General features: G+C 38.8%; 1 protein-coding gene across 1 annotated transcript in view; it reads left to right on the plus strand.

The window, feature by feature from the left end:
- The first annotated feature begins 333 nt into the window (after positions 1 to 333).
- The window catches only part of NFKB1 (nuclear factor of kappa light polypeptide gene enhancer in B-cells 1), a 48156-nt gene continuing 35427 nt past the window's right edge, over positions 334 to 13062 (plus strand). Inside the window, exons 1-4 of the mRNA XM_009327039.1 lie at positions 334 to 383; positions 1526 to 1610; positions 9472 to 9512; positions 12117 to 12215. Coding sequence (XP_009325314.1) covers positions 339 to 383; positions 1526 to 1610; positions 9472 to 9512; positions 12117 to 12215 — 270 coding nt within the window. The 5' untranslated portion in view covers positions 334 to 338. The remainder of the gene's footprint in view (positions 384 to 1525; positions 1611 to 9471; positions 9513 to 12116; positions 12216 to 13062) is intronic.

A 13062-nucleotide genomic window follows, 5' to 3' on the forward strand; every position in this document is an offset into this window, starting at 1 on the left:
GATTTTGCCTAAACTCTAATGGCAGAATAGTCACAGCAAAGACAGAAACAAATTAATTCCTGATTTTAAATAAGTTTTGACTTCAGGACTTTGACTGTAATTTTTAGTTGCTTGGGAGCAGGCAATGGAAAATCTTAGTTGTAGCCTATCCTGTCCTTAGCCTGCCCCTTGCAAATACTGAGGAATTTTAAGAGTGTTTTAGAAATCATTAACGTTATGAGTAAAATAAGAAGGGTCAGAGATGGGGCTTTTAACTCTAACACTTTTCAAGTTTCTCTATTGCTGTACATTGAAAAAAATGAGAGTTCTGATCATGTGTTTGTGTTTCAGGACTTAAAATGGCAGGAGAAGATTCCTATATTATGGGAGTGTCTGATCCCCAAGTAAGTGGATTTGAGTTTTTTCAATATCCCTGTATTGTCTCCTAGCTCTCTGTTTTGGCTTCCTCTCGTATTGTCCTGTCATTTCCTAGGCTTAAACAACATGGAGATATAAAAGCATTCTAGCTGTTGGCAGAAATCAGGTTTGGGGAAATCTAGGGGTTTTTTTCCTCTAAGGTGTTTTTTATGTGACCTGTGAAGTGCCTTGCCACTGGTGAAATGGCTGAAATGAAAAGGAAAGCTAGGCCTGCTGAAGGAAGCGATGGAAAAAATACTCATATTTATGCCTGTGACACTTGCTCTGAAATCTCTTCTGTGGTGGACATTGGACTTACCTGAAAATAGAGCCCCTTATGCCCCAAAAGGCTCCTTCGTATCATTTTTTGTGAAATTTGCATTGACAATGATGACTAAAATGTTCCTTCACTCACACACATCAGTAGGCCTAGCTCTTCAGAATCTCTTCCTGATCTCATTAGGTCATTTCATGATTCATTTGAATTGTGAGAATGGTGCCCGAGCGAAAAGTTTGAGTGAAGAACAGATCATTTCTACTCACCTTAATTTCCCAAAAGAAACTATTTTCTCCTTTATGCTTGCTCCACTTTGGAAGAAAATAGATTTATACCCGACAATAATTACAGTGAGTTAAGACATGTCAGTGTTCAAAAAAAAAAAATTAAACTTTAACCTGGGTGTACTGTTTTCTTGCTTTAGAGCTTGTAAATATATTTACATAAAGAATGTAGTCTGGTGGGGTTTAATCACAGAAGTGGAAATGAAAACTCACAGGTTCTCAGTAAGGCCTTGGGCCTTACTGAGACATCTAGGGTCAGATTTTCAGAATTTACCATATAAGCTCTTTTGAATATATAGTTGTTTGTGCATGCAAGCAAAATACATGCTTAGAAACTGTGCTGAGCTCAGTGCGGTCTCATGATACTGGTGAAACTTGGTCAGTACTATCAACTTTGCTTGTGCTGCTGTTGCCAGCAAAAATAAAATAGATATAAAATGTTTACGTACTGCACTGGGGTGCTTGCAGTCTTAATATTTGCAGAAAACTTTGAAGTTCTTTGCTGATAGATGCTTTATGAAATTCTATATATATGTAGTAATGAAGAGTATATTTTCTTTCAATATAGATGTTTGCAATGGATCAGTTAATGGGAATGAATGCATTATTTAATAATACAAATTACATCACTTCAGACTTACCACTACGAACAGGTAGGATCCATTGCTATTTGATTGTGCTATTGTCCTGCTGTTTCTTCCAGTTTGTTTTTTTTGTGAAGTTCTTTTCAGAGACTTCTTTGTTTACACTCTTGTATTTCATAATAGTAGATCCCAAAGTTGTCAACTAGACTTTTAATAAAAAGAATTTTAATAAAAATGAAAGTTTCAACAGTGAGGCAAATCTGATTTTCTTTCGGCTTGTACAGAAACTGAACGTTTCAATTAGTTAAACGGTTTGAGTGACCAAAGAGCTTTGAGTGACCTGTTTTTATAAATTATTTTGTATTTTTTTCTAAATTTGCATCTTCAGTGACCTACATGTTTGTATTGCCAGTTTGCAGAGTGCAACAGGTACCTTTTTTTTTTGAACGGTGTTTCATTTGTTGTAATAATTCTCAAGGTGCTTGTTTTTCACTAATAAAATGTAGAGTATATTCAGCTTCCTGTATCATTCGAATCTGTTTTTCCTTCTCAGTGACTTCTCTGTTTCCTGTGAAGTGGCAGTCTGGTATTAAAAGTACCTGACAATTTCCTGAATAATAATGCTAGTTTGAAAGTTCAGAGTCAAATTTTGCAACCAACCACTGAAAATAAGCAAATAGTATTCTGCAAAGGTCTGATATGCAGTTCTTCCAGTATGGTTCCAGAACAGGAATATCAAATAGAAGTGTGTTGTATCTCAGCCAGTATTAGCTGCTTGATCAACCTTGGTCTGGTTTTGCTTATTGAATTTCTTTATAAGTATTCCTTCTCGCTTGAATTTAGAAAACTCGGTTTCTCCTGGTTAGTTTATTAGAATAGCTGATGTGAAAGGAGGAAGGAAATAATTTATTTAAGCCTATGAGGTTTTTCTTAATATGTATCTCTAATAATATATCTCCAATATAGCTATTAATGTCTTCTAACATGACAACTTTCTGTTGTTGATCTGTTTGACTCTGTTGTATCAGGATATAGATGGTATCTTCTGTATTGCAGATTGCTTTCTTTTGTTGAAAATGCAAATCACTTTTGTTTGCAATATTTGATACACCTGACAGCAGTGAAGGGTAAAATGAAATAAGCAATTAGCTTTTTACTTCATAGGTGAAATTCCACCCTAAAGTAACAATAAATGCTGATTTTTAAAATAAAAATTAAGGCATGCTTACTGTTTCAGTGTTTCCTGGTTTAAACCATACTTCAGTTTTCTTGACTGAATAGTAGCAAGGAAGGATCAAGGAACACATATGATATAGATAATTGTTTCAGGATAAAATGTTCTGATGAGCAAAGCTCTTGACAAATATGGACAAGCATCCAACAAATTAATGTTGCAATCATTTGTTTGCAGTGTGTTTTTATTAAGGCAGATAAATTTGGTCAGTAAGATTCATCTGTGTAGGATTAAAGGGCTTGTGCATTGTATACCAAGGGTTTTTTTCACTGTTCTCACAGAGTTTCTGTGGAACAAATAAGGTTATTGGAATTTTGATTTCCCCATAATTATCTCTCTTACACGTACCTTTTAAGCTTGCTCTCTACTCCTCATGCCAGATTCATTCCATACAAATTATTCAGATACATAAAACTGATTTTCAGATATCTATGTCCTGTCTAAACTAGAAAACAGCTGTTTTTAAAACCATGTGGGGAAGTCAAGAACTCACTCAGTTCAGGAGTCACAGAAAACTGTTATTGGGCTAAGTCTAGCTCTATCTTTAATTTGCAAAATTGCCTGAAAAAGGCTTTTTTTTTTTTTTTTAATGGCACTGCTCCTGTCTACTGCTGCACTATAGGTGGCAAGTACCCTGTGTACAAAATGGGATTTAATAAAGGATCATGGATTTCAGGTTATCACAAACAAAAAGTTAATCATAAGATTTAGAAAAAGTTGATAATTTCAATGCCATCTGATGATGCCATAGGGATTTTTTTTCTGGAGTAGTATCGCTATAATGCTTACTTCCTCCCCTGCTTGAAACTATGGTGTGTTGTTACTGCGGACTAGCTCTTCAGTTATAAGGTAATATAATAATTTATATATTATGCTTTGGTTGTTTCCAAGCAGGAACTAATGATTTCTTTCTACTCAGCAAGGCCATTTAAAAATTCATGCAGGATTTTCCAGAAGTTCTTCCAGCCGAGGTACTGAGAAAGCGAAATAAGTGTTTGAAAAAGGATTTTTCTCTAGGACAGTTGGATGATTTAAACAGAAAGAACCAAAGACATGAATTGTTGCACATGATTTGGTGTGGTGCCTACATCCTTCAATCTGTGCATTCATAAATGCACAATGTCATACTTACTACATTGGCAGGCAGGTTTAATATGTAACTGTGGATTGCCGTATCATGCCAGCGTAGCTGAATCAACAAATAGCTGGGGAATTTGGGGACTTTCTGATGATAGATATTCTACTGTTTTGTTAATATTTACAGTAATAGTAGAAAACCTTTGAGATGTCAGGACAAGGATTTTCTCGATGAGGTTGTCAGTGCTCAAGTGTCTTCGCTCACTTTTTCTATCTCACGTATGTCAGTTTTAAGTAAAAATTAGGCTTGGTTATTTTGGTTCTAAAGCTGTAGTAGATAGTTAAGTGGTTCAAGTTCTACTTTTACATCTAAATCTAGGAAGAGAAGTAGTCTCTGCATGCCTTTAGTGACAAAAGGATGTATCTATAACAAGTGCCCTAAGAGTGCAAACTGCAGGACTGAGCTGTGTGTTTAAAACACCACCAGCAGCAAGGGCAGTATGTCACAAAGTCAGCCTGTTCTTTGGCTCGTTGGGAAGTATCCTGCCTTTGAGAGTTAGGTACTAATCCTCAGTGGCATTGGGGATGGAGGGAACACTATCCATGGCACGTATTTAGGTGGTGTAAAAGCAGATATGCATCAGTGTGATGTCTACTGTGTAGTGGAGGGACAAAGTGATGGAGGAGGAAATGAGCAGAGCTCTGAGCAAAGCATTTCGTAATTTACTTCCTCCTGATTATACAAGGCCATCTACAACCACGTAACGTAGCAGTCTGTGTGCCAGTTAAAGATGGTTTTGGGAACTGGTTAATTGTTTTGTTTTTTAGAGGCTCTGGTCTAACTAGCTGTTGGCATTGAGGTGTTGTGGGTTTTTTTATTGCAGTCAGACTAAGCCTGTGAAGTTGAAGCAGGGCCATCAGCAGCTGAACAGTATTGCCTGGAAGCTGCTAAAATTACAGTTTTCTGATATTTCTTAAACCTCCTCTGCTCAACCTTCTGTGGTGCTTGCTGTTGAGAAATGAGAAGGGCATAGAGGGAAAAAGAAGGCACTCACAAAAAAACTTCATTTCATATTTTTTCAGTGAGAGATAATGTTAGGAAGAGATTCAAGGAAGCCTGACCATCACCAAAAATTAGACGAGTGTTCAATTTCCCTGTCCCATAGCAGTGGCCCTAGTCCTCAGAAGCATGAGCAGACTTGCGTGCTGCTTCTGGTGTTTTTTCTAGATATTCTGTGCTGGTGTTTTGAAGAGTGAACTGAGGGAAGAGATGGGTTAAGCAAAGCCCGTGTGCTGCTTACTATAAACAGCATGCTTTGAACACTGCAGAGCTGAGATGCAAGAGAGTGTTCCTGTGCGGGTGAATCCCTGTGGGGGAGGATATACAAATGCTACAATAGGCTTCAGGAAGGATAAGACACTAGATCTAGAGTCTGAGCTTTTAGCAGCAAGGTATACCACTGCCAGGATGGACACAAGAGGGTTGGTGTTGGATTTAACAGTCAAAACCTAGAGGCTATGAGCATTTTCATCTATGTCCACAGAGCAAAATAACACACAATTACAAGGGTGAGATGCTTGTTCTGGGGGACCCACTAACAGAGAGGAGGTGAGGGGTGGACTTGACCACAGCTGGTTGCACGTTAAATTGAATGGCATCAGGTGCTAGGTAAGCTGTTAGATAAAGGACCCCACTAGTCCTACGGTGCTGCTAGGTTTGCAGGGATATCCCACCAATCTCACAGACCCATTTTTTCTTGACTTTGCTGTGATGGGAAGAAGGAACCAAGAGGCAGCTGAAGATGGGTGCTCCCTTGGGAAGTGTGTGTGCAGGGTGAGGCCTGTCAAGAGGAAGAAAGAATGTAAGTGGTAGGAGTGTCAAGATGCAGGAGGGCCTCTGACTCAGGCAGGAAGGAAAATGAAGAAATGTAGCAGTTGAAGAAGACGTGGGGAAGTGGGACTGTGACTCAGGCTGGAGGGGAGGCAGTGGGATGTGAGTCGGTCTGTGGCAACTGAGGTGAGAAGACAGAAAAGGAAGCACTGAAGCATACCCAGGATGTGGCAGTCTGCACCAAACACCCTCCAGGCTGGAGGACTGCATGTTTTAGTTGCAGTTCTTAGCCCTCCTGACTGCAGCAGTGCCAGGCAAATCATGAGGAGTGCTCATGTCAAAACTTGGCTCTTGGCAAGTGTGAGTCTCATCCCTGTGTAGAGGCCAGCTCCGTGACTGTATGCTGCTTCAGCCTCTCTGTAGGGCAAAAGTAGAACTTAAGCTATGCATTAAGTAGCGTTCCTTCTTGTGGTTGTTTAACACTTAAAAGGTTGCTCATTAAACAAGAACTTGAAGCAAGCAACTTTCCAGCCTAGAACAGAGGTGCAAAAGATCATCACAAATCTTGTCATTATTATTTCCTCTTACAAGGTGTACATCTTCAGGTTCCTGCTGTCTGCTTAGACCAGACATGCCTACTAATAGAAATGAAATATTAAAAACTTCCCTGTGCAAAACACTAAACATCTTTTCTTTTCCCCATGGGAAAGGATGAGAGAGAGAAAGAAGGAACCACACATAACCAATGTTAGGCTCTCTGTCTAATGTACTTCTGGAAAGTATTTAGAGTTTAGTGAAGATAGCTATATGAGACCTTTCACTAAGTAAAATCCTTTATAATAGTCAAAATAACATGCCATTTATGCTTGGAAGTTACCTTGAATATTGCTGCTTTATTTTTAAATAGCATTGCAGATGTAATTAAGTGCCTTGCATTAGAGTGCCTTCTCTGTACTGTTACTTTGACCTTGTTTAGACGCTATACCGGGGAATTACTTAGTCATTGTAAAAAAGAAGATGTTTTGTCACAAAACCCGAAGGTTAAAATAAGACCTCACAAAATTTTGTTTTAAATACATTGGTATATGATTTATATAATCTGGATTAATGATAATGGGTATCTAATTCGCCTTTGTACATTTACATTGCACCTTTTTTGCACTTTCCTAGTATTAGTATGTAAGATATTTTGATTTTTTTAATCAGTATATTTGTATGCTTTTTATAAGCTTTTTTCCAAGGGGGCATAAGAACCGCAGTCCTAAGTTTTCCATTTTCCTGAGTTTTCACAAGTGCCATGCAAGGTGAAACCATTTCAGCAGTAAGAACAATTCCCCTTGAGCTTTCCAATATGCCAATATAGTGTATATCCCTCTCCTAGGAGTGTGAATTTCCTTATGCTGAGGAAAAGTTGGAACCTGGACCTGCTGCATCCTGGGGGACTGCTGCAGCCACTTAGCTGTTGGATAAAAGAGCGCTTCCTTTTCTGGCTAACGTTTAAGAGAAAGCAGTAGTATTTTGTGCCCATACTAACCCCAAGTATATGCCTTGAAAATGAATTCCTAAGGGGAGAACAGCCAAAGAACAATTACTTGGCAGATCTTGCCCTGGAGGCTTGGTTGAAAGTTGAACTACATAGTGGTATATTAGGTGCATTATTTCTGCCCGTGCCCAGAAGATACAAGGCCTCTGGATTGTTAAAGTATAAAATATTAGATGCCTAAAGCATGAAGAGGTTTAGATGTCTGTGAACAGAGCTCTTAAATTTAAGTGCTGATACCATGCTTAAACCCAACTTGACTCATCTTGACTCCATGTTACAGACAAAAACTGAAACATAAAACCACACCAAAGCTAAATATTACTGTCTTTTAAAGTTTCTGAAGTCCAAACTGTTTTTCATGCTTTCTAATGTAAGATGATGTGTATGTGGTCTTGAGGCAATTGTTTTGCATGACTTCAAGATTTTAATTGTAGCACTGTTTACTTTTTCACAGGAAGAATGTTGGACTTGGGAAACAAATGATCTTTATATGTGAAATTGTTGTGACTGACATTTGCAATATAACTTTGACGTGAAGTTAATTCAGTTGCTGAGTCAGCTAACTTCAGCAGCAAAATACCGATTCCATCAATTAGCATATTTACCAAAGCTTTCATTTTGAGAGAAACCTGTTCAGTTAAGACCTGTGCTGACTAAAGACATGAAGGTCTATTTTATTGAAGTGAAGTTGTGTTGAGGAGCTGAGAAGGATGCATGTAATCATACTACAAACTACACATTAATGAATCCTCTGCCATTTTTAATTATCAGTGAACATTAGGCCTATTGGCAAATTAAAGTTGATGCAAGTATGTAGTTCTGTGCTGAAGCCAAGTACTACCTAGTTGAGGTAGCTGGATGGCATGGTACTTGCAGATGGTGCAGTTGTTCAGAGGCAGATCACACCTGGATGTTGGCAGGCCACGGTATGCTTTATATGCTTGCAGGCTCTGCCACATAGCTGTGGCTTGTCTGCTTTGGAGGTTTCACATGTCCCAGTGAGCTTGCTTGATTCCTTAGCATTAATACCTTTAATAGAGTATAAGTGATGATACATAATTCCAACAGGAATATAGCTGGCAAAATATTGTGTAGGTATTCACAGTGAAGCTGTCATTTGGGATCTGCTTTGATAACAATTGAATTTTTAGCATTGAAATCTGAATCTTCTTCTCTGCTTAGCAAGAGCCAGGGAAAGAAGTCATACCTCTCAGAACTGTCAGTTTTCAGACTGGGGAGTGGCTTGCATTTTAAGTAGTATTTCACAGCTGTGCACCGAGAGAGCTTTCCTTCTTGATGTAAATAATCTAAACCATCAGACTTGGAGCTGAGCTTTGATCAGATGATGAATTCTTAACTCTGGTGGCACCAAGTTTTCATTGGATTTAGGGCCCGCTCAAAGGCTAATTTAAACTGGTGAATTTTGAATGAGGTTTGTGGTATGAAGTTAGCCACTGTTCAGGGAGTGGTGCAAGACTGAAAGTTGTTTAAGGAAGGCTTCTTTGAAAGACACAAATAGAATTTTAATAGAACATTGTCCTGTGTATTGGCATCGTGCTCAAAGGTGGATCTCTATAGAGTCTGCATCTGTAGTCAAATAGAGTGTGTTCAGTTTAGAGGCACAGCAGAACAGTGTATTTAAAAGTGTATCTGAAATTATTAAAAGAATGTAAATTGTTTAGTCGTCTCAGTTCCAGGGTGTTTTTTAAAAGCAGTCCTGACTGTTAGGGCATGTTGAGACAGCTTAAATTCCTCCTATATTCCCATACCTCAGAGCTTCCCATTGGCTGCCTCTAGACTTTCAAAAGCACCTATTCAGTAGGAAGCCTTAGGGCCAAAAGCTTGTTGAGTATAGTATTTAGAGCCCAAGGGGTTTAAATACAAAAGTTAACCTTAGCTCAGGAAGGCCAGGCTGCTTGTCAGTGGAAAGGGGAGGATCCTGTTCTCATTCACCCTTGCGAGTCTTAACTGAGTGATCAGAGTTGCCCATTTAGGCACTCTGAGCTAAAATTAACTTCTTTGAGTTAATCCTTCCCTTCTTACTCCATTGGTCTTGTGGAATGTTGGAAATGACAGACTGCCAAGTGATTAAATTAGTTATTAACATTTAAGTTCTGAAGATGCTTAGGTGCTTTTAAAAATTTTATCTCAAGACATTTAAGGACATCAGTTTTACCCCTGCAACTTATATGTCATAGTAACAGAAATATAATTTCTATTATGACTCTTCTTTCTTTTATGTTAGCAGATGGACCATATCTTCAAATCATAGAACAGCCAAAACAGGTAAGAACAACACTGTATTTTGAAAATCTTTAAGGTAGCTATGTCACTATATTTAGCTTTGAATAAAATTATGACAAGATGAGAAAAAAAGAGTATTGAAGAGGTTGAACTCTCATTAAAAATGTGGCACTTAACCATGAGCAGTTTTTCCTCTCACTTTTGTAGTTAAATCATTTCCTGTTTTGTTCTGTTTTCATCTTTGTCTCTCTCTGGAAGTGTCATAAGAAAAAAAAAAAAAACAAAACCTGAGGGTTTTAAAAAAAAGTCTTGCTAAGTGTAGACTCTTAATCTTAAAAGTGACTCTTACAGTACCCTAGTATTTTGAAACTAAATGGTTAGACCAAACATGGAAGATTTTTATAATTTGTTTCATGTTTCTTGAAACACATGAAAGAAAAAATAAAAATGTTTCGTTCTGTTCCTAAGTTACAGGAACTTTTGACTTGTGCTTTGTCATCGTAAAGAAATTCTGTTGTCCTTTGAGATTCCTTTTGTCACAGTTGGCTGTTTTGAATAACCCAAGAAAAATGAAGATAAATGCTTGAATGTAACTTTTTTGTGACTGTGTAGCAAACACACACTTATGCTCCTCCGACAGTATGAAAGTCATCCCAATGCACTGACTAGTTTTCATGCAACTGATGTACAAAGTAATTGCTGGGTGAAGATTGCCCTGAAGTATGCCAGGGTATTGTTCCCCTTCAGCTGGTGGCATCAGCAATTCAAGTATTCCTCCTTAAGCTATTACAGCGTGGAGACCCGTTTCCTGCCTCTCCCAGTCAGTTGTATAAAATCCTACCTTATGGAGCTGTTAAGTAGATGGGACGAGGGTGACTAGAAGCTGTCGCATCCTCTGCTTGGTCTTCTGCAGAAGCATGCCGCAACCCAATCTTCCTTGTAGGAGGTGGTAGAGAACATTGTTTCAGCCACACACCAAAGACATTTCTGTGCTTGAGTATGGGACATTTCACGGTCATAGGTGAAACTGCAGTGTACTGTGAATTCCTGGAAGAATACGCTGCCTCTTCCTTCTTGTTTTAGTTCATCCCAAATCAGGCCGTGTCTTTGCATGCGGAGCCTACAGTGTGCGGTGCCTAAGGAGAAAACCTTGTTTCCATGCATGACTTCTTGGCAAGCAGCTCCTGTAGTGGAATACCCATGTGGCAAGCTGGGCAATGGTTTACAACAGGGTGGTGAGAGTGGTCCGTCAGCAGAGTGCTGTGCTTGTGATCATTTTTGGAGCAAAGCGACAGCTGAGGGGGAGTAAGACTGTATGTGTGAAAACATAGCTAGGATAGCAAGGGCAATAGACAGGGTAAGGCCACACAGATGACTGCTGGATCTGTTGGACCAAAGGCATAGAGGTGAAGAGAGACTGGGTCGTCTCATGCGTCGTGACTGCAGAGGTTGCCTTGCCTTTTGGACGACTTGAGTTCAAGCTCATCATAGCCGGGCATTTCACTTGCAATACAGTTGGTCACTTAGTTCACCGTAGGAAGGTGCATACATGCTTAAGGGTGAATTACATTGTCTGGTCAGTATCTGAATAAAAGTCAGATCTTTCCATTTGCCTGGGAAACAAGTTTTTACACTGAAAAGGCTTTAGTGAGATAGGTATTTAAGCTAATGATTACAGAGCAATTTTTGAACCGTGTTGTTTACTGTCAGCTAATACAGACTTTGAATTCAGATTTGTCTACTATTAGAAAGAAGCTGAATGATTCTTGACGAAGGATACAACACTAACTGGTGCTGTTTGGACAGACACTGGGAGCGCTATATAAGACAGGGATTTTGCCAGAAACTGCAGGACTGGAGAGTAGATCTGAAAGTATTCAAAGTTGGAGGCCACCTGAAATAATAGAGTTAAGTAGAGTTAGAGTTACCAAATACATTTGCTTAAGAGTTGCATCTTTTGTGCCTTATAGATTACCCTGTAAATTAAAGGGGATGTTATTTCCTACAAATAAAAATGGAATAAATGGACAGCTGTACTCTAGAGTGGTTGCTAATATCCTGCAGTTCCCTGAAGTATATTCAGACCTCTATTTATGGAGCTGAGATGAAAACCCAGCCATTCAAAGTCCCCTGAAGCTTTTGTGCTGTTTCTGGACTCCACTCGGAGATACAGCTTTCACATGCTCTTCCCAGAAGGAGGAAGCATTTCTGTTTTATCACTGTTCTTTTCTTTATGATGCTTTGGACTTCCTTGATTATTAGCAGTTTCAATTCTCTCTACCTAGCAGCAATAATGGAAGAAAGAGTATCTGCTCTTGCATTCTCTGTGTTTTAATTTTTATCTTGTTTTGAGAGTATAAATAGATCTTTGCTTCAAAATACCTTCACTTCCTGGAAGAAAAATTTCGGGTTGCTGCTGTGTGTAAGAGTGAGAATAGAACAGTTTCTCCAGGGCTACAGTTCAGTGGTGCTTTGTCAGCCAGCACTCAGTGTTTCAGGGGTGAACAGTAACTTTTTTGTTTGTGGGCTGTTTGGGCAAGTCTTGTTTGTGTGTGTGCGTGTGCACCCGTGCGTGCGTGTGCTTTTTTTTTTTATTTAGTTTTGTTTCTAAACAGCTTTCAAGTTTCTTTTCCCTTATTTCCACAGAGGGGGTTTCGTTTCCGATACGTATGTGAAGGGCCTTCACATGGTGGACTTCCTGGTGCTTCTAGTGAAAAGAACAAAAAATCATACCCTCAGGTCAAAGTAAGTACATAAATCATTAATTTTGCAGACTGAATGCAAGTGCCATATGTATGTGTGTAGGACCTTACTGCGTATCAACATAAATTTGTATGAAATTACTCAAGGCTGACTGCATTTCAATCCCAACTTTCAAAATATAATTGATTTTGAAAAGGAAGTTGTCTTCAGATTTGTGGAGTTATTTTGGCACCGTATTTATCTGCCAGCAGTTGAGCAGTAAGCTTTCCTGCACCTACTACTTCACTGCCCTCGTGCAGACTAATGGAGCTCTTCCTTAAGGTGCAGTTTTAGCGTAAAGCAAGGCCTGAGCTGCTCAATTACTCCACTTCTAGCATACTGCAAAGCATGAGTCTAGTCAGTTATTCCACTTCACTCTAAGATGCTATTTACCCAGTTTTCCTTCTTTTTCTGTTCATGTTACTCCTTATTCAGTATCTCTAGGATACTCTGTTCTTAAGGGCTTAATTCCTTTAAAGTCAATGGAAAAGGTAGGAGCAGCATTATGTTCAGGTGTTTGCTGAATGTTTTTGGGGGCTTTTTTCCCCTGGAAAAAATGCAAGGTTGTTAATGAAAGGAACATTCTGTGCTAGCACAATATGAGGATTATAACAGTGGTGATTAATCATTCTAAGATTAGAGAAGAACCATCTTTGCCTGTGGTCTTGCAGCAAATTCTTTTTCCCATGGAAGTGGGGAAAAGATACAGTGTCTTTTCAGTATTTTTTTAACTTAATGAAAGTCTTAGTCTTGGTATTGCATTACCTCTTTGAACTATTGCACTAGAGATTGTCTCATGAGGAGCAGGGTTAATATATTTTAATTCTGGTGTTTCCTCTTACTCTCTCCT

This window comes from Pygoscelis adeliae, unplaced genomic scaffold, assembly GCF_000699105.1.
Source record: "Pygoscelis adeliae isolate BGI_AS28 unplaced genomic scaffold, ASM69910v1 Scaffold87, whole genome shotgun sequence".
Taxonomy (NCBI): Eukaryota; Metazoa; Chordata; class Aves; order Sphenisciformes; family Spheniscidae; genus Pygoscelis; species Pygoscelis adeliae.